A 22807-nucleotide genomic window follows, 5' to 3' on the forward strand; every position below is an offset into this window, starting at 1 on the left:
CGCACTGTCCGTGGACAGATCGAACACAAAAAAAAGATCGGAAAGTTTCAAAAGGTATATAGAAACTCAAGATTGCTATGTGGGACTTGTGCCAAGGTGAGATTTTATTGAAAAATATTATGGATTAACTGAAAATGTACTTTTAAATTGTTCGGGGACACGAACAGTGTCCACATTTCAGGACGCACGATGAGCGTGGGCGCGGTCATATGATCCGTTCGCGAACTAGTCCGCGAAGGAAGCGCCTGTCCGCAGGACACCAAGTGCACGGAGATTGGTTAGCGCATGCGCATTGATGTCCTACAGACACTGTTCGGGTTCTGAAGTAATTAAAAGTGCGTCACACGTGAAACGAACATTTCAGGACACCGCGTGTGTTCTTAGAACAGTTTAAACTTGGTAGCGAACAGTAAGGACAGATATAGGGCCTCATTACGACCCAGGCGGTAAGTTACCGCCTGGGCCGTGACTTTACCACCATGGCGTAAACTACGTTTACGCCATGGTGGTTGGCGGACTTACCGCCCCATTCCGACCTTGGCGGGGCGGTAAGTCCCCAATCCCCATTTACCCTTCCCCATTCCCATTTTTGCCCCATAGGGCATAATGGGAGTGGGGAAGGCGTTAATTACGCCACCGTAAATTACGGTGGCGTAATTAACTCCATGGTCCCTTAGCGCCATGGATTTTAACACCTGCTAAAAGCAGGTGTTAAAAGCGCCATGGCGCTAAGGGACCTCGTACTCAGGCGGTAAGGGTCGGCGCTGTTAACGCTGCCGTAAACCCCTTACCGCCTGGGTCGTAATGAGGCCCATAGTGTTCTTCAGGACACGTGTAATTTAGTTTATGCACGAACATTTCAGGACACCAATTGTGTTCTTAGAACAGTTTCAATTGGGTAGCGAACACTACGAACAGGTATAGTGTTCTTCAGGACACCTCCATTTTCGTTTATGTACGAACATTTCAGGACACCAATGTGGCATCTTTATTCTCCAAGAAATATGGCTCTTACAAGGGATTGTGGTGGATGGATTTGTGGTAAATATGGTGGGAGCGAAGAAGGGTGTGACGGGCCAGCCCGTTGGAGGGTTGCTGACTGCATGCCGTAGTTCTAAGATATCAGAAAAAAATAGAGTATGAAGAAGGGGACCTGAATGTATACATTTTCTTTTTTTACTCTATTTATTATGCTTGACATTACAGCGAGAACACGAGCAGTGCATAGGTACTCTGAAGGAAGCGTTTAACACACATAGAATGACAGGCGATTGTACAGAGCAGTGATGGGACAGACAGTGGCACAGTAACCAAAGATATACATATCACAGTAGTAGTTAAAATACCTACATTAAATGGCTGTGGGAGCCAAGGGGGATAGGTCGCTAGCATCGTCATCAGTGTCTGAAGCTAAGGAAGAAATATAGGAGCAAAATTGAGTCCAAATGTTCCTGGTTCTAGACATTATCGGCTGTTGGCCCGCCCAGCACTCCTCTGTATCCGAGGCTCAGGTAACAGCCCGGAGCGACTGAGTGTGTGTGGGGATCCCAGGGCGAAGCCAGAGTAATAGTATACATCGAGTTGCTAGCAGCATACATAACCCAGTCAGTTTCCTCAAGTCTCGCCCGAGCTGTGGGAGCTCGTGAAAGAGACATAGCAGCGGGGATGGGGTGATAGTGCAGTCTAGAATCTTAGACATAGTAGTGCATACTTTCTCCCAAAACAGGGAGAGACGAGGACAGGACCACAGCATGTGGAAATAGTCTGCGTCATCCAAACCACATCTAGGGCACCTGGGGGATGATCCTTTGACATACGATGTAGTCTGAATGGGGTGTAGTGAAATCTGTGGAGTAACTTAAATTGGATCAATTTAAAGTGGGAATTAAATGAGATGTGAATACGACATACATGCGACCCCAGCATTGGTCTGTCATCTCAATACCCAAATCCTCCCCCTAGGCATGTCTAAGTTTAGTAAACAGGGAGATAGCTTTCCACTGTATAAGGGTGTACAATCTGAAAATCTTTCCTCTGAAGGACGTGATATTCAAAATTTCAGATAATATACGGTCATCCGATGGGATTGCAGGAAAATCCTGGCATCTTCTCTTAAGGGAGCGTCGGAGACCCACATATTGTATCCAATGGGAGGGCCTACCTCATATGGGCTACAGTAAATCTGCCCATTCAATAAAGATTCCTTGATCAAAGACATCTCGCATAACACCAAGAGCCGTCCCAGCCCAGAGGCGTACAGTTGTATGGTCTATTCGGGGAGATTCTGGGAGGAAGTTCCAAAGAGGGAAGTCACCATGAAAGGGATGCAAGGTAATAGTCTGTTTCCATAGCTTATTCGAGGCGAGTACCGTGGTACCAGTGGGGTCGAGGGATTCAAATTTGACACAATGTGAGGGGAGGACTAAAGAGTTGATATTTCGATCTTCCACGGCCAGGCGTTCGAGTTTGGTATGTAGTGGAGGATCTATGGGTACAAATCACTGTGAGGCATAGTGTGCTTGAGCAGCTATCCAATACCTCTAAAAATTGGGGGCTCCGAGGACCCCCCCCCGACATTGGGGTGGACAGTGTGTCCAGTTTCAAGTGAACCGCACCAGAGTGCCACAAAAAACATTGACAATTCGAGTCAGTGTCTGAAAGAACTTGCGGCTCGTCCATAGATTCACATTCAGGAACCTGTAGAAGAGTTGGGGCAATACAATCATTTTGAGAATGCCTATCCTGCCCGCCAGGGAGATCGGTAAATTAGACCAGCCTGTATATTTTCGGGCAAGGGTGGTCAGGTACTTTCCAAAGTTGGCCTCGTGTAAGGAATTCTGATGGCGTGTGATCACTACTCCAAGATAGGAAAACTCTGATTATGATCATGGAAAACCTAGGATTCAGAGGGGGGGAGTAGTAACTTCATTTAAGGGAAACAGTGTTTATTTTCAGCAGATCACCCTGTGACCCGATATCTCCCCAAAGAAAATTACATCTTCGAAGACAGGGGCTAGGTTGTGTTCGGGGGAGCGAATGAAGAGGAGTGCATTGTCAGCATATAGGGAGATGATCTCGGGGGACCCAGAGAGTCTCAGGCCTCTATGTGCATGCATTTGGCATATCCTGTCAGCTGGTATTGTACAAAAAGACTGTATCTAAAGTGTTGCATGAACAAAAAGTTCTAGAAATGCTACCACAAAAGGCTCGAACACCAAAAGTTTGAACCTTTGATGGTAGCATTGCAGGTAAGTAAAAAAGAAAAAAAAAAAGACTGCAGGGGCTGTGGGGGTATCCCCCGCAACAACCCGCTCACTATACTGTACTATACCCCCGCAGCACACTCGTGAAAAGAAAAAAAACAGGGCTGCAGGGGTGTCTCCCTTAACACCCCGCTCATTATACTTTACAGAAAAGAAAAGGACCCTGCGGCGCTGGTTCCCGATCACGGAAGTGAAAGGGAACTGGTGCCGCAAGGACTCAGCATGAAGATAAAGGTAAGTGGGGTTTGTTTATGTTGGGGGTGTGTGTAGGGGTGTGGGAGGGGCGGTGTCATGGGTGTGGTGTGGGTGGGGGTGTGGGTATGTACGTGTGTTTGCATGAGAAAGGTGCAAACATTTGGTGGTTCGCACCTTTCTCATGTGAACTTTCCGGGCTCGACAAAATCAGCCACGCTCGGATCACGTAGATTCCTGTCAGCTAGGGGCTCGATGGCAATAGCGAATATTAAGGGTGAAAAGAGGCCTCCCTGCTTCGTGCCTCTGGCTATTTTGAATAGGGCTGAACAACAGTCTTCGGTGCAGACCCTGGCATTGGGAGAGGAGTACAGGAGTCTAACCCAGGACCGAAAGCGAGGGCCGAAGTTACTTTTCTCAAGAACCCACCAGAGCCCAGGAGACAGAGTGAAACGCTTTCTGCATATCGAGAGTAGCCACAACCGCCTGTATGTTCGGGTCTAACCGGGCAAGAATGTTAAACAGGCGGCGTAGATTGAAAGAAGTGGAACGCCCTAAGATAAACCCTGACTGGTCCGGGTGTATTCTATATGACATGTATGGGGCCAATCTCAGAGCCAGCACCTTGGCATAGATCTTAAAATCGCAGTTGATAAGAGGTAGGGGGCAGTATGAGCCGCATTGTGTGGGAGGTTTGCTTGGCTCAAGTAATACCGATATTATGGCCTCTGGAAGGGACGGGGGCTGCAGTGAATGATCTAGTGAGGCTGATGCTATTAAATATATACAAGACCCTCCAGGAGGCAATCATACTAATAGGATACAATTTCATCTCTATGAAGCTTTAACAGAGAGTTGTTTATTTAATTTGAATGACCGGGTCTTAGTGGGTGGTGATTTAAATGAAAGATGCATACCTTGTAGAGGAGCACATCAGGGGATTGGTACCTCGCCAAGAATTAACAAGCAAGGCCATCTATACAAATCCTTTTTTGTGGATATTGAGTTGCGATGTTGATGGTGGGATCCCAGGAAAGTACTATGGGCCTCCTTACAAGTATGGTGTAGCGGGAAACAATTAGCAGTAACCTCGCTCCGTCATACTACAAGTATGGCACTGGAGTTGAGGATTTACTTCCAGCATCATGCTTACTGCTAAAAAATCAGTAAAATTGGTGGAATCACCAGAGACCTATGGACTCTTAAAATGGGGATTTACACTGCCACCGCCAAGTGACAGTAACAGTAATTCAGTTGGGCAGTATTCCAGTGGATTTACCGTGGGAATACTGCCCAACTCGTAATGAGGCCCTATGAACCAAGTTGGAGGCAGTTTGGCTACTTTGGACTATGCTATTGACCGACACTAGACTTGTAGATCAACCTTGGACGGCGGAAGCCATGTTCAATGCCTTTAGCGACCACGCAATTTTAACTGTCTCTATCCTTGAATTAAACACTAAACTTAGTAAGAGACTGCTCGGTGAGGTGGTCATAAACACTGGTCGCAAAAGAATAGGCTGATGGAGCGGCATCAACAGGTTATTATGGTCTATGTTCAGGCCCTTTCCCCGGAACTTTTAAGTAAGTTGAAGACATCAACTCCTGAGCAAATTGGTAGCTGAATGAAGCAGATTTCAATGAGCTTCATACCGCTCGGGAAGGGTGCAATCTTGCAGGATCAAGGTAAGAGTGTATCGTATGACCCAGAAACAGCAGCCCATAAGAGACACCTGAAGCAAGCCTTGAGAAATCTTAAAAATGACATCCAGGGAGAGACATCCTATGGAATTAGAAGTAAGCATATGAAACACACATATTTTCACTCAGTTAAAACTATAGATGTTTGCAAAAGAATAAGCGATGGCAGGAGATCTACAGGTTACTAAACAAGGGGAGGAGCAAACAAATGTGGGAATTGTTTAAGACTATTGGAAATAGACCTCCATTCCTTTTGACATTGTCATTCTTGGAGAATGGCTCACATGGTACCCACATGGTACCCATTTATAAAAAGCGAAACCGAGAAGACCCCAATAGCTACAGGCTAATTTCATTACTAGATGTTTCTAGCAAAATCTTTGCCTATTTATTTTGTGACAAATTGAGGAATGCGTGAAAGCACTGCCCATTTTCCAGACAGGATTTCGCCCACATTTAATAGTTTTTTTACTGAACTCCATTGAAGTTGAACAATTATATCTTTTTAAGCAGATTGTGTGGAAACCAAACTAGGAAGATTCCCGGGCTGTTCACCTTCACAACCTGAAGAAACATGTGCAGCTGTGGGACTGGGCCAGAAACGCGTAACACATAGAGAATTTAAAAATGCTAAATCACTTTTTCTATACTTGCTTTTAATTTCCAAAGACCTCAGCCGTATATCAGTCAATTTCAATGCCCGGCTGCAAGGAGAACATTTATGCTACTAAGGCTCAATCAAATGAAGGTCAGGGCGATTTGGGTGTGTGGCATAAGATCCTGAGGGAAGATAGATGGGATTTGGATAGGCTGAAAATGAGGACCATTTGGAGAGTTTGAAAATCAATTCAGCTACATTTTGAATCATTTGAAGCTTACAAAGCAGGTTGTTAGAAATTCCTGCATGAAGGGCAATAGCATAGTCCAAATGAAAATGTATGACACCACCAAGCAATAGGGGTTACAGTTCTCTGAGTATAAAGTGGACAGTCTTTCTAAGCAATTAGAGACAAAATAAGGAGTGTGAGGGGTCAGAAATGAGAGGTGGACACAAATTGTAGTGTTTTCAAAATTAGACATCTTTATAAAAGATTTCTGTGCCAAGAAAACTAAAACTAAAGATTAGTCGGTGTCTTGTCATCAAAATGATGCATTCATTCCTTGTGTCCAAAACATATCTGACCTTCACACTAAAATTAACAATTAAATGTATCAGATACATTCCTCAGGTTTTTGATTTAGCAAAACGTGTGTGCAAAAACCAAGTATGCAAAATCCCAACAAAACAATCCTTGGATCCAGGGGGTGGTTCCCTTCCCCTGGAATTCAGGGAGGATAGCAAACGTGTTGTTTTCAAACAATACTTCCTTAAGAGTAGCAGAAATGTTTCTTTCACACAACACTTTCTTAAGGATGGCAAAACATGTCTTTTTTAAACAACAACTTTTCAAGGATGATCTCCTGGTATACTCTCCTGCCAGGTATCTTTTCACAATATCTTTTTCTTTCATATACTTTAAATGGATTACCTGGTGTACTCCTTTGCCAGGAATCCCCTTCTGGGTTTTGTAGATCCTGTGGTATACTCTCCTGCCAGTTATCTTTCTCCCAAAGACTCATTGCCTGATGTGCTTCTTTCACCAGGACGTCTTCATTTTCTCTTTCAGTATAACACAGTTGTAATCCATCATTGTTTATACTTCATTGGATTTGGATTCTGTCTTTATATTTTCCTTGGTTGGTATTCATGATAGGTTCTTATTTGTTCATAGGCCAGTCTCCAACATCTCTTGGCAGACTCACTGGTGTTTAATGGTGTTTTCAACCTGTGGCTTGTTGCGGTGGCAAAGTTTTCACTCTGGAAGGTGTCCCCTGCTCTGCAGACCCTCGTTCAGTTTTCCTGCCGGTTTCGCACTCACTTGCCGGTAGAGCTGCTGCTGTTTGACACAACCGCGTCCACGACAGCTGCACTGCTGCTGCTGGTTCCTCAGCAGTCCTCGCACTGCATCTGCTGTGCCTCTCTCGGTCTCACACCTCTTTGGTAGTTTAGCACGGTCCACTCCCGTGTGTCTGCTTCTGCCTTTGGTTCTGCTTTGCGCTTCGCACGCTCTGCATCTGTCTACTTCACCTTCACTTCGTTATTGAAGGTGTGCACCATTTTTAAATGTCCTGCACCGCTGATTTCCATTGTGACAACTAGTCTGCACGTTTAGCGTAGTGGTTCTTTTAGTCCATATTAACTCCTTCTTCCTCGTCTCAGTACTTGAGGCTTTATGTCAGTTGGAGTCCATTGGAATTTTAGGCCATTTAGTTATATTGTTTTGGATTTTTGTTCAAACCAAAAATATCAGAGACAGGAGAAGTTAAATGTGTATATGATGTATGAATGATTTTCTGCTGGAGAATGACAGTATGCCATCAGCAGTTTAGGTCTTATAGTGCTTCCCTAATGGAGTATCCACCTCCTCCCAGTTGTCATCCCCTCCCACATGATCCTCCCTCATAATACCATCCCCAGGTTCAGGATCAGGTAGCGGCTGCATTCCCTGGCCATGTGGGGGAGACCACCACTGGTTAATCATTGATAACTTCATAGAATTCATCCCAGGAGGCTCTAATAACTTTGATTTGTGATGTAAGTGAAAGGTCTGCATCCAGATAAATCCCAGATCATGTACCATGCTAGCAAAGCATATGGGTAAGGTAAAAAGGTTAAGCGCACGCTGGATCTTTTAAAAAATATGTAGGCCCCAGGATCATGACTGCTCTTTTTGAGGGATACAACTGAACGTCATTTTAGAGTGATCTATTGAACATCCTGAAGAAATTCACTCAGCAATGAAAAGGTTTCGAGAGAACATGCTGCTTTACATATCTGGGTGTCATCTGCTGAGGAGTGGAAGTTTAACTGAAATTATCGAAGAGGTTGAAGATAAATATTGAACAACTAACCAGGCTAGGGTTATATACATAGAGGCCAATCTTAACTATTGTGTATCTGTGACAAAACTAACCAAGCAATGGTAGAATCTGTAATCCACATCTCTTTAGGTGGGAAAGGAGGAGAGCATGATCCACAGTATCAAATGCTGACCAGTAAAGATAGTTGTCCATCAGCAGCAGCAAGAATATCATCCCACACTGTAACTAGCACTGTTTCAAGGCCTTTTTAGGGCGAAAACCCAATTGCCATACATACAAAATATCATTTTGCTCGATAAATAATTTAATTTGAATTCTGGCCATTTTTTCAAGACTTTAGCCAGCCAAGGCACATGGCCAATGAGATGAACATTGTTTATTTGGGTAAGGTCGAAATTAGCTTTTTTTCTAACAGTGGAGAAATGACAACAGATTTAGGTAATCCCTTGTCAAAAAGAAAAGTTAGCTCATTGAGTCACAGAACTGGCTATGCTTGGGGCAAGGTGCTGAGCAGCAATAGTAAAACTATCCAAACCGAGCTGTGTACATTTCAGGGCCTGTAGTGGTGGCAAGACAGAATCTTTGGTTATATCTCAAAATGTAAATATGAATCTGTGTACATCCTCTGCACTCAACCTCACTGTCCCATGACCCCCTGGCACCTGCTCTTTCTTCTGTTCCTTCTCCCTACTCACCCACTCCTTTGGAACTCGCTGCCCGAAACATTCAAAGCCAGCCCGACTGTTGATCTCTTTAAAGAATGACTTAAACTACACCTCTTGGCCAAAGAAGGAGCTCCTGCTACCCCTTCCCCATCCTCCCTCCACAACTCTCTCAAGTGCTGCGTAATAGTATAAATGTGCATATTTGCACTGGACGCCTAATTCTTTTGCAGCACTTGCTCCCTGAGGTTCATGTTACCTTTGTATTTGTATTTATTTGTCATTTTTATAGAGCCCACGCCAAGGTGCTGTACAAGAACCAATTTACAGTACAAAAAGAGAAAAGAATGATTCAATAGACAACAGTTGGGAACTACAGTGAGATCCTTAAAATACAGTTAAGATTGAAGTGAAAAAGTGTTGAGAGCGAGACGAAAAGTAGAATAAGAGTGAATAGACTGTAGAAAAAGAGGGAGACCATTCCAGTATAAAGGAGCAAGTAAAGAAAAATAATAGAACTGCGAGGATGTATATGGAGTGTGAGATACAGTTAGAAGGAAATTAGACTGGGAGCGAAGAACACGAGAGGGAATGTAGAAAGAGACAGGAGATGTAAAGCCACAGTTTGTAAGTCACCTGTTGTTTTTGTTTGATGCCCAGTCTATGTCCCACCTTGTTCAAACCTTCATAAACTAGGCTGCCACTTGTTCTCATTGTAATGCTATTGTACAGGCATCCTTCAGGGAATGCCTCTGCAATTTCTAAATGTATTATTGTAAGTTAGTTATTAACAAATATGACATCCCTGTTCTTCAAATAGATAGAAATACAATTGTTGCAGTATTATTATTATTATTATTATTATTATTATTATTATTATTATTATTATTATTATTATTATTATTATTATTATTATTATTGTAATTATTGAGCACGGACGTAGCTTCAAGAAGCAATGGAGCACTTTACAAAGGGATATAACAATACAGATACATAACGGAGCGCTTTTCAAAGGTAACAGCAGAACAGATTTACAGCTGGGGGTGGGATACAGATGGGCACAGTGAAGGCGTACAGCTGTACCAGGTTGCAGGGAGGAGAGGGGCGGACGTAGTCTAGCAAGTCAGGTGGCACAAAGGGCGATGTGATGGCCTAGGTGTTGAGGTGGAGAGATTCCTTGAAGAGGTGGGTCTTGAGTTCTTTTCTGAACCATAGGAGTGTAGGGGCAATTTTGATGCTGACGGGGAGGAGCTTCCATAGTCTTGGGCCTAGGCAGAGAAGTCTTGTTTTCTGGTCCTTTTCCTATTGGCGGCAGCTGATTTCAAGTCTGCACATGTCCAGGTTTCTGGACATGTGTTGTCCACCGGAGATGCTGAGTTTCTCTGCAAGGTAGCTGGGTGACTTGAAGGTGACTGCCTTATAGATTATGCAGCAGGACTTGAAGGTGATTTGTGCATGCATTCGTAGGCAGAGAATGTTGATGGGGGCTTGGGTGATGCAGTCGTATCTGCGTAGACCCTTGATGAGGCATGCAACCGTGTGTAGGACACTTCTCAAGAGCACAAGCAAAGACGACGGGCGGCCTTCGAGGAGTGCATTGCCCCCATCCAGGTGGGATTGGACCAGTGCTTGAACGGTGGATCTAAAGCTGTCCGGAGGGAGGAAGGGCTTGACTTTCCACAGGATGGAGAGATGATACCAAGCTGTGTGAGTTTTCTTAGCTATATGTGCCTTGAAGGAGAGGTGTTTGTTGATGTGGAACTCGAGGGACTTGGCGCAGGGGTTGAGCTCAGGTGTGAAGCCTGAAGGCAAGTCCCTGAACGTTCACACCAGAGAGAATACAACCGGTAGGGAAGAAAGGCCCAAGTCAATCTTGTAAGGATAACTCATTTTAATCTCACTCGCAGATGAGAGCAACAGCAGAGAACTCTGCTGTTAAGAACGTTCTGCCAAAAAGAGGTACAAGCAGAAACCTTTAAAGGTACACAGCGTCATAATGATGCAACAACATATTAAAAACCTGTGCGGCTGATTGGATGAACCCTGTACATGTTTCACCTTTACCCATAAGGGATGCCAGTCCATTGGTCCCAGCCCAGTCCGTCCGCCTTCCATCACGTGGGTGCTGCGGGGCTCATCTTCTTGTCATATTGAAGATCAGAAAACAAATTAATTATACTCCTACCATACAACTAGTTTATCACTCATACTTTGCACGTGGCAAGCCTTAAGACGGACACAAAGGAGGTTCTGGGGCACTCTAACCTTCACACACACATTTCAGTCACTCCCCTCTCTCCTATCCAGCTCCAAGGGCCCCACCCTCGTTTTGAACTATAATGTATCCCTTCCAGCACCTCACAATACAAATCACTCGACTGTCACTTCGACGATATGCCCTGTCCGTCCTCTTTGAACATCTCAGGACTTGTGATTTTCAGTGTTGCTGGTGAGGAATAGGAACTCGGTCTTGATGGGTTTGAGCTTCAGGTATGTACTGGACATCCAAGACTGGATCAGCAAGATGCAGGTTTTGAACCTATGGATGTCCTTGATGGAGTTGATCTTGAGGTATAGCTGTGTGTCGTCGGCGTAGTGGTGGATGTGGATGTTGTGTGCGGCTAGGACTCCCATTGCATATGTTAAATCCCACACACCCCTCCCCTGCCCAATTCCAACTACACACCTCCCTGCCTCAATTCCAGCAAAACCTCATTCTTCACCAATTTACCACTCCATCCCCTTTTCCCACAGTCAGGTAGAGTTGTGGTTTGCTTGCCACAGCACATGAGCACCTCCAGTGTGGGATGGTGATGACCCACTCGGGAGGATAGCTCAGTTGCAATGTGCTCACCTTGGAAGCAAGACGACACAGAGCAACACAGGTTTGATCCTGGGGTTCGCGCTTAGAAACCTCTGGTTTAAATAACCTATCATATCATATTGAGTCCTCTGTGGTGTTGGCAGAGGCGGTGGGTGTAGACATGTTCTGCCCAGCTGGCCGCTCAAGGGACTGCTCTTTCTTCTCTAGTTTGCCAGTGAGAAGGATGAAACCATTGGTTATAGCCTCTGTGGCCTCCCCCATTCACCAGCTCTAGAGAGCTGTCCCTCGAACTGCAGACCCCTGCACCTTCCACTGCTTTGAAAGGTCCTGCCCCTACCGACGGTTGCAGGAAGTTGTGTTGTGCTTTGCCAATTTACTCACATCCCAAGAGAAGGAATATGTAAGTGAGGAGAAGGGACGGAGGGCCTAGATTGTAGACTGTCCCGCGAATTGAGAACAGCAGACTCAAAGGATACAGGAGGGATTCTTGAACCCTCAACCCCATGTGATCCCACCTGATGATCGATAATGCATTGACAACCCTATCAACTACTGAACAAAGTTCTTTTAGTGAACATATTCGGTTTAGAAATGCTATGGGTTGTGCTCTGTGTATCTGTAGTCATGCCCTGCGGTTAGTACCCCTGTCCACAATAAACACAAGGTATGACCTAAGCCTTGCTTTGCAGTCACTTCAAACTTGCCATTACTTTGCAGCACATCCAAGTCACAGTTCTAAGCTGTAATATACCTGGCGCACATCCTAGAGGTAATGTTCATATGATATTTCTGAGGGCAATGCCCTGAGATGATTGCTCCACTCAGTATACCCATGTGGTATGGCAAATTGTACACGTCTCACTGTACACACAATGCCTAGTCAGTGAGCATTCCCCCATTGTGGTACACCTCTTCACATTGCCCACATTATCTGGCATTTGGTTCCCCTATTGTGGTACACCTCTTCACATTGGCCACAGTATCTGGCCTGTGGTTCCCCCATTGTGGTACACCTCTTCACATTGCCCACAGTTTATGGCCTGTGGTTCCCCCATTGTGGTACACCTCTTCACATTGCCCACAGTATATGGCCTGTGGTTCCCCCATTGTGGTACACCTCTTCACATTGCCCACAGTATATGGCCTGTGGTTCCCCCATTGTAGTACACCTCTTCACATTGCCCACAGAATCTGGCCTGTGGTCATGCTCTCTAGGCACTGTATGCAGTGCATGGCCTGTGGGTAGCATGCATGGATCCATTCTGTACATACATTAGAATGTGCCCAAAGTGGCATAGCTTTCAACTGTGCGCTGTAGGGCCATACTGAGGGCGTGACGGCAGGGCATCCACCCCCCAAGTGCAGACACAAGGCACTGCAATTCCTAAGAGAAGAATATAAGCACAACAACCCCTGCCAACAGTACCTGTAGGGCATGGTTTGTGGGTACTCTGCACAGGGAATGGAATATCTTATGACATGGTGCCCTCTGAACAGGGTACTCGCACGGCATGGACAATGCCATGCCGTGTTTTTAAAGCACATTTGTATTCAGTTTTATAATTCATTTAATCCTTTTTAGACTCGCACACATACTTTCTCTTTAATTTGGAGCGATGGGAATGAATTAATATGCTTGATATGAAGCACTTGAAAAGTAGGACTGCGCAAAGAACAGAAACACTCACTACCAATTTAAATGAAGACTGGCAGCATTTAAAGAACACGAGTAACAGAAGGGTTTTGTAAGCTAAGCATGATATGGACAGAATTACAAACATACAAATTTGATTTCAGTATCTTTGCTTCAATTATTTGTACAATTCCTCATATAAACGTGTCGTAATTAGATTACCTTACATTTATACGAAGGGGAATGTGGAATAGATTTGTCAACCTGAAATCTCTTTTTCTGTTCAGAAATGTAAAATGAATTAACTTTCCTTTCTTTTGCCGCTTTTAAATAATGCAACATGTTTCCCCCTTTTCCTCTTTGAGGCTGATCTGTGGGCGTGCAGTCGCTCTTTATTTGATGTGGAGGAATTTGTAAAGGGAAAGTTTGGACGTTTTTTGTCTTGCTTCAGACGTTTTGTATATGATCTCTAATGAAGTGCACCTCACGCATGTTATTTCTTTCAGATTTTAAATCACTGGTTTGAGTCTGAGCCACTGAAGGCCACGTTGGCTACTGACGCGGTGATTGGTGCAATGGCAGGTCCCAATACACCAGGAAGCGGGTAGGTGACAAGTATTGTATTGCTACTTTCCACAGTGGATTTGCAGGACACTAACTCTTCTAACGTCTCTGCCTAGACTTCAGTTTATATTTAAAACTGAAGTGAGAAGTTCTATCAGTGGTAAATGTTTTGCAGTTTGTTCTCCATATGTGAAATTGGATTGGACATTTGCTTACTTCCTTGCCAGTAAGGCTGAACATATCGGTTCATTACATCGCTAGAGTCTAGATCCCAAAAGCGAGAACGTCTTTTAGACATGAATTGCCACTTTTTTTTAATATTTATTTATTTACAAGTATATACAAAAATAATACTAAAGTACAGAGGAACAACAAGGAATATAAAAAAAAAACGGATCAAATAAAATCATTGAACATGTTCCAAATCTTTTCATATGTGGACAACTTACATTTCAATCTGTAGATCATTTTTTCTGTACGAGACAGGCTATGCATTTCTTGAACCCACTCCTCAAATGTCGGACGGACCTGACCTTTCCATCCTCGAAGGATCAACCTTTTAGCAATAATGGTTGCTCTGAAAAGCCATTTCTTAAGGGAAGAGTTGACTTCAGCCAGCTCGGAATCCTCCCCTAGGATCATTGTCTTAAAGTCCAGGACACACTCTTCACCCAAAATTCTGACACACACATCACAAATGTCTATCCAGAACGCCCTGACCCTCTCGCAGGCCCACAGCATGTGTTCCAATGTTCCCACTTCCTGAGCACAACCCCAACAGTCAGCATTGTCAGTCATGCTCCTTTTATGTAACGTTTCCGGACACCAATACACACGGTTCAGGATCTTAATTTGTCTAGACCTTTCGCCCAGATTCAGTGAACATAATGAGACATTTCCGCATATATTCTGCCAGGCCTCAAGATCAATATCAGACCCAATCCTCTCACTCCAGATCTCCCGTAAATTGTCATTGTTCCGAAAATACGACATGAAAAGTTTGTATAACCTACTGGCTAAACCACCTCCCTGTCCATTAGAATCCGTCAGAAAAATAGTCAAGTCAAAGGAGTCAGACCAGTCCACCTCACCGATAGACCTCTTGAGTCGTCTATAAGCCGAGTCCGACAAGTCCTCAAAACTCCATCTCTCTCTCAGCTCAGCTGCAGTCAGCCACCGATCATCGTTCCCCAAGTCGGAGACCTTTTTAACATTCATTAGGAACCAATCGGGCCAAAAAATTGTCCTGGAGTTATCTCTAATCCTAGGATTCAGCCATATAGAAGCATTCTTACACTTAAAAGCGTCCCTCCCTATCAAAGTCAAGACCTCAATCCAAGAGTTGCGTAAAAAGGACGTGGTTAACAGACTTCCCCCCGTGATCTTTGAGTTAGTGGTCAACAGTGCTTCCGGGCCCAATGGCCCATATGCATTCGACTCCGCCACCGCCCATCCGTCCAGTTTACCATCCAAAAAGGGAACAAAAGAATGAGCAGAAAATGCTAAGTGGTAGGCCTTAAAGTTCGGAACTCCTAGACCACCCAAATAAATTGGACGCTGCAATTTCCATAGACTAAGTCTGGGCGGCTTCCTGTCCCATAAAAATTCTTGCATAAGGCGGTCTAGATCTTTCCAATAACTACCCTTTATTCTCAGTGGAAGCATGCTGGTAATAAAGTTAAACTTGGGAGCCAAATTCATTTTCAAGGCATTGACTTTACCCCATAGTGAAAGTTTAAGTAAAGACCACCTTTCCAAAATCAATTTGCAATCTCGTACTACCACACTCATGTTTTCATCAACCATACGGGAGACTGGAGCTGTCAACCATACCCCTAGGTAGCGTAAGCGCCTATCACACCAAGTAAACCCCAGACCCTCAACCAGGGATTTATCACATCTACTGGACAGAGGCAACACTTCTGACTTCTGGCGGTTAACCTTGTATCCCGAACAATCATGAAAATTCGACAAAATCCTCATCAGACATGGCAGGGATGTGTCCAAACTCTGCAACACCAACAAGAGGTCATCAGCATAAAGCCATGCCTTTTGCACCATACCCCTTGAATTGCCACTTTTGAGAATGTTCTACTCAAATTTGAGGTTATGAACATAAGTCATTTGAGAGTTGAATCTTTTCGAAACAATGCAGATGCTTAAAATGATCAGTGAGAGCATAACATTTCGGTTTAATAGATGACGCGAAGATCTTGACTTGGGGCTGTTTCCCTTTCTTCATGTCACCTTTGCAATACAATTATTATACATTTTGGTTTCTCTTACTGCACGTTCGCAAGATACTGATTCATCTACATAATTCACTTATAGGGGGTGTACCAATCAAGTCAGGAATGGAGAACACAATGGTTTGCTAATAATATGCTAATAGACTTATTACAGTGATGGTGCAGAGGGCAATGCCACAAAGTTGTCCTAGGATTTTAATTGTGTACTATGCAGTAGGACTCCTTGTGTGCACATAAATGGTATGTATATAAGGATAACAAAAAAGAGAACTGTACACGTCAGAGTGTGTGGGGCAAGTGGCGCAAGAAGTGGATCCCTGCGCTTAGTCTGTCAGTTGCCATTGGCATGGATATTCAGTCAAAGCACACCACATACAAATGTGGGAGTCGCATTTGCCTCCCATATTTGCCTGACTTTCCACGTAACACGTTTGTTACATCCACGCTACCGAGCCTATAGAATCCGAGGTTCGGGACCCTCTGCGGCAAAGCCCTCACAGGACTAGGCCGTGGTGTTGAGCGACGCAGGTTCGCAGGATACACTGCCGAACTTTCCACATAACACGATTGTAACGTCCATACTACCAAGCCTATATAATCCGAGGTTCGAGACCCTCTGCAGCAAAGCCCTCACAGGACAAGGCTGCGCTGTTGAGCAATGCAGGTTCGCATGAGACGCTGCCTGAGTTTCCACGTAACAGGTTTGTTATGTCCACGCTACCGAGCCTATATAATCCGTGGTATGGGACCCTCTGCAGCAAAGCCCTCGCAGGACAAGGCCACGGTGTTGAGCGACACAGGTGTTTGACGACAAAGTGGTCTGCGGCATAGACCGCAATCCTTGACTGCGTGGTTTCCTCAGAACTCCCCCGATTGGGTGGCTTTGTCACTTCCTCGCGATACCCTGCCTCGCGGCTGCCTGCGTGGTTTCCTCGCAAACTCCCCTATTGTATGCCCTCGCAACTTCCTCGCGTTCCCTGACCGCGTGCCAGGTGCATTGCATTGCGATGCCCACTTGGTCCCTCACAATCCTTGACTGTGCATTTCCTCACAAACACCCCTTATCGCATCTCCTCTCAACTTCCTTGCGTTCCCTGACCGTGTGCCCCACGCATTGCCTTGTGCTGCCTGTCTGATCCCTCACAATCCTGACTGCGTGGTTCCTCGCAACGCCCTTACCGCGTGTCTTGCAACTTCCTTGCATTTCCCGACCAGGTGTTCCACGCACCTCCTTGCACCCCCCCTCAACCTCCCTGTTCCCACGTGCCCTCTGCTCTGCCTGGACTGCCCTGATGACTGCTTTTCCTACTGTCCTGTTTCTGCCGTTTCCTTGCCTACTTGCCTAGGTCATCTCTCTTCATTGCTGTTGTTTTCCTCACTGACAGCCCTACTTTTGCTTACATTGCCTCTATTTCTCCTTTATTCTTCCCTCATCTAGGTCTTCTTTTGCTGTTTTTCATTTCACTGCCTGTATTTCTCCTATTCCTCCCTCATCCAGGTCCACCTTCGCCAATTTCTCCTGTGTTGGTTTTTCTGTTGTTTTTGTATTCGCCTCACTGACTGCCCTGTACTATTCTGTACTGGTGTCTGTTCCGTTGCACTCTTTCTTCCTCTAGGTTGCCATTCGCCAATTGCTTTGTCCTTGTTGTTTTTGGTTTTAGTCTTCTTAGCAAATTGTTCACTTAGCAAACTGCTCCATTATTGTCTTAGCTCTTGTCATATTGTTCAATTTTTGACTATTGTCTCGTCCCTCATTGCTTCATCTGCTTGCATCCCTCCCTGTGTCATTCCCCTAGTGTCTCTCCGCTTCCCCCTCCTCAACCCTTTTCTTCTTATTCTCTCCTCCCCCTACCTACTCTATGGTGCTCTCTGTTTCTCCTATCTTTTCTAACTGCTTCTCTATTGACTATCCTGCTCTCCTCACTAAATCTGGTAGGAAGAAGTTTAAAAAGGACATCCTGGTCTCCAACCCAGGCCTCCCTATCGCTGACACCCATGCCAGTGCCTACTCCAGGCAAACCCTCACCGACATCCTTTTTTTCGTTCCCTTGCCAGACATATGGACTCTTCATATGGTCTCTGTGCTTTCCCCTTTCTCTTCTGCCATTAATGGTGGCGCCCGGTGGGAGGCTCTCCTGGCCCCCTTCCACTTCTCTAAGGTCATCATTAATGTTTACCTGAATGGTACCGTCTTGGTCGAAGGCCCTCAGGCCAACCTTCTCCTCTATGATAGACGCTTCCTGCTCCTCATCAATTTTCTTTCCTCTCCCGTTGACCCCTCTCTTCCCCCCACGGCTTCCTTGCCTCCGCCTGTTGACCCCTTTTTGGCTACGTTGCCCTCTCTTCCTTCCTCTTCTGCCCTCCCTCGGGCTTCTTCTACACCTCTGCAGGGCGTACCTCTGATTTGTACCCCTCCCCGGAGGTCTTTCAAGGACGACAACCTTCTCCATATTGCCACACTCAAATCTCGCTCAGATGTCAAACACTGCTCTGACATTTCCTGCCTCCTGGAGGAACTTGACTTCAATGTCTTCGGTCTCACCGAGACATGGTTCACGGCCAGCTCTGTCACAAGCTTTGACACTCTCCTCCCTGATGGCTACAAGATCCTCTCCGTGCCCAGATTCAACCGTTTTTGAGGGTGTCATTCCTACGCAGGCCTACTCCTCTTTCGAATGCCTCGTCCACAGGTTCTCTCTCTCTCCTGGCCATTCCCTTACTGTGGCTACCATCTATCGGCCCCCTAGTCAGGTCTCCTCCTTCCTCTCTGAGTGGGTGGACCTCTTCCCTCCTGGCCTCAACCACTCAACTCCTCCTTCGTGGAGACTTTAACATCCACCTGGATGCTTCTTGTCCTTCCTCTGCACTCTTTTGTGACCTCTGAAACTGTCTCTCACTCTCTATTCTCCCCTCTGCAGGGCACACTCTGGATGTTCTGATCCCTTCCGAACTTCCCCTTTCTATCCCTCTCACCACTCCTCTCTCCTGGAGTGATCACTTTCTCCTTTCCTCCCAGCTCACCCTCTCTACCCCTCAGGCCAAGCCAACTCCAGCACTTCCACCTACCTTCTCGGTTATCCGACCCATGAAGCGTGTGTCAGTTGAGGCTTTCACTGCCACTTCCCCCACAATTCCTCTTTGGCTGACTCACACCCTGACACAGCCCTTTCCATGCTCCACTCTGCTATATCTGATACTCTCGATGTTCTTGCCCCTGTCATGAGGATCCGCTTGAAGCCCAAAGCCAAGTGCAACTCCTGGTATGACTCAGACCTTGTCACTCTTAAACGCAAGTGCAGGGTGGCTGAGAGGAAATGGCGTGCTTCCGTTACATCCTCTGACAAACTTTCCTGCCGCCTGCTCCAAAGGCAATACTGGCTCTCTGTATGCACCAGGAAGAGAGCCCACATCCAAACCTGCGTCTGTGCGGGATATAACAACTCGGCCGAACTCTTTAAAATCTGCAAGGAGCTGGCCAATCTTGCTGCAGTGTCTACCTCTTCTGTCCCCTCCCAGGCCCTCTACATGGTACTGGCTTCTCATTTCATCTGTAAAACTCAGGACATCCTGTCCTCTCTCTCTTCCTCTCCCCCTCCTCCCTCTACTCCCTGCTCTTCCACTGACACTTCTTTGGCCACCTCTCCTCCCTCCTTCTCTGTCTTTCCCCTGTTCTCCCCAGATGAGGTTTCTAGACAAGTCTGATCTATGAAAGTCTCGTCAAAAACAGGTTCACCCCTGTTCCTCCAAAACCAAGGACCACATTGACACCCTGGCTCCAGCTCTGGCTGACTTCTGCAACCACTCCTTCTCCACTGGAGTCTCCCCTACCCCCCCTGAAGCACTCCCTTTTGCACCCTCTTCTGAAGAAACCCTTTACCGACTCGTCCTGCCCAACTATCGCCCAATCTCCATGACTCCTTTCCTGGGCAAACCCCTGAAAAAGCTGGCCATCTCCCAGCTTAATCTTCACATTGAATCTGTTGGTTGTGTCCATGACCATCAGTCTGGCTTCAGAGCTGCCAGAAGCACAGAAACTGCTCTCCTGAACATCCCATAAGACCTGTTCTCCAACCTCAATTGCAACACCCCCTGTGTCTTCATCTTACTTGACCTCTCTTCTGCCTTTGACATGGTCAACTTCAACTCTCTCTTCCTAAATATCCTCCTTCTCGAGCTCCTCACTCATCCGCCTCCAACTCCCTCAGGGTCAGTCGCTTCTCCAAGCAATGAGTTGGTGGTAGATCTCTTTCTTCGGCTGGGGCCTCCTTATGGAACAGCCTCCTTGCCTCTCTGAAACTTGAGGAGAACCATCTCCGGTTCCGGAAGCACCTCAAGACCTTTCTCTTTGCTTCTGCTTTCTCTCCTCCTATCCCCTGTTGATCCCCTGGCTGAAACTGAAACTGCACTGGTTACCTGGCAACCCTCTGATCTTGGGCCCAGGTCCCCACCAGTTGCACACCTGCATTGCCCCCCTGGCAACTCTTGCACTCTGGGGCTGTTTCTGTATCCCTACAGCCCCTCCCAGCACTTTACACCTCATGTCTGCACTTACCCTTGCACTTGCTACCAGTTGGCCGCACTTTTTATTGATTGTTTTATTTATATTATTTTAATTTTGCTGTTTATCCTATGTACTTCACTGTCCCCTTCCCCCTCCCCCCAGCCCCCCATGAACTTGCACAATCTCATTGTCAGCTGGCCTAGTAAGACCGTTGTCTCTTTCTTCCCTCTGTTTCGCCTTCCTTGCCTTTTCGCGCCTTGAAACACTTGTGTATAGGTGCCTTATAAATGCCATATCATATCATTAACATCGATAATTATCTACACTCCACTGCATGAGGCACCCAATTCAGGAATACTCTTGGGTTTGCGGCCTCCACATGATTTGGACTACCACTGTCTTCAGCCCTAGCAAGCATGGCCACTGGCGAGAGATCATGGGAGTCATACTCTAAAAAATTTGGCAAGCCTCAGGTTGCACATTCCCAATATCGTCGGAATAGGTAGAATGCATTTCCACTAACACAGCACCCTTAATTGCCTAAGGGGGACGTCAATGCAAGAACTGTTTTAAAGCCACAACTGCAGCATCAGGATAGTCGTGGAGCTCTTAACTAATCCCCAACAAGCATTGGTGAACATGTTGGTGCCACTCTACATCATTGTGCAGAGTCTGGTGAAGATTAGTGTGGCAGGCAAATGTAATAGGGGGTGACAAAAAGTGTATTTCCTGTTTAGATCTCCAGAGGAGACGTGTGCTCATGCATTGCACAATAATGCTGAATTGAACTTCAGCAATCTTTGCAGGCATTAACTGTGTGCCATGATCATTGGGTTTTCTTAGAATGGTCAAATGCAATTTAGAAGCTCCTGAGAGATTCCTTCAAAGGGTGGACCTAACAAGTGCATACAGACATCTTTAATTCTTTGTCAATCAAAGCCTAAATTAAAATCCTAAACTGAGCGTCTGATAGGCTGAGAACCGCTGGGATATTTCAGAAAGTTGCACATGTTGGATTTGCACATCACTAGGCCGATCATTAATCCTCAGAAAACAGCCCAACATACTGTGTCAGCACAGAGTTGCCATGTTTGGGTCAGCCAAGACGGAAGGCACTGCTGTGGGAGACCACACTTTCAGCTATTGACAAAAACAAATAGAGAATGCCAAGCTAGTGTTTTCTCACTGAGATGTTAGATCAAAGTGAATAGCACGTACATTCAAGTGCATCTCATCACGTACATGTAAGGATCCTTCCTTGGATGGAAATGTCCTTTATATCAAACAGTCTCTGCCTTGCTAGGGGTGCTGTAGCAGCTCTGATACAAAACGTGGCCATTAGATTTCATCAATAAAGTCACCAAATATAAACTGTTAACACCTTGGCGCCCAATAGTGGAGGGTGTGTGATGGTGATGAGAGGTGTGGCATGGAACCCACATGCCCCAGAGCATGCAGAATTAGTGACAAGCACATTTGCATGATAATGCTCCGCAGGCCGTTTTCACCGAAGCCGGGTTCCCCAGGCCTGGTTTTGGTGATGTGTGGAATCATCATTCCCTTTTAGTGTCCCCATCCCTAATGCGGGGATACCTCTGCCCTCCCCAGTTCCCTCCTCAGCCCACCGCCCCTCAGACCCAGGCTTCCTCTTGGGTCAAACCCGAAACACAAAAGTGTCAGGATAGCCTCCTATTAACAGTTCTGACATTGTGGGATTCCTTATAAAGTTCACAGGGTTCGGAGAACTTTCCCATCACTTACAATCTCACAGGTCATTTCTCTGGGTCTGTTCCTGCTTATGGCTGATTGTTGGTGGAATACGACTTCGTCAGGTTCGCATTGCAGTTCCTGTAGACATTATTGCTTCTTCTTCACAGGCTGTAGGTAGTCCCAGGATTTCTTTTCAGTTTTCAGACAGAGCCAACTGGTTTATTCCATGATGTAATAATGTACTGATTTTCTGACAGTCAGGTGATTCTACCAGGCACCAATTAGTGGAAAGAGAGGTCTTGGGGAAAGCTCATCTTCAGTGACCCATGTATGAAAAGTTCCAATTCTTTGTAAAATCTTTTTTGTTTTTGTTTTGTTAAAACTGTGAAGGGGCGATTGAATTGTATAGTCAGATCCCCACCATAGCCCGAAGATGACTGATGGATCTCTGTAAGAAAAGGTCAACTAAATACTTGTTTATGAATGTGCAAATCTGTTTTCTTAATGTGCACATCTGTTTGCTTGATTCACAAGTAGAAAACGGGACTTTTTGGTGGTGCTGCACATTTTAATTACGCAATACATG

At 45.7% G+C, this 22807-nt stretch overlaps 1 protein-coding gene across 1 annotated transcript in view; it reads left to right on the forward strand.

The window, feature by feature from the left end:
* Positions 1-22807, forward strand: part of PYROXD2 (pyridine nucleotide-disulphide oxidoreductase domain 2) — a 984036-nt gene that overhangs the window by 399636 nt on the left and 561593 nt on the right. The window contains exon 8 of the mRNA XM_069611541.1: positions 13704-13801. Coding sequence (XP_069467642.1) covers positions 13704-13801 — 98 coding nt within the window. The remainder of the gene's footprint in view (positions 1-13703; positions 13802-22807) is intronic.

The sequence above is a fragment of the Ambystoma mexicanum genome, chromosome 8 (genome assembly GCF_040938575.1).
Source record: "Ambystoma mexicanum isolate Mex_15411 chromosome 8, UKY_AmexF1_1, whole genome shotgun sequence".
NCBI classification, from domain to species: Eukaryota; Metazoa; Chordata; class Amphibia; order Caudata; family Ambystomatidae; genus Ambystoma; species Ambystoma mexicanum.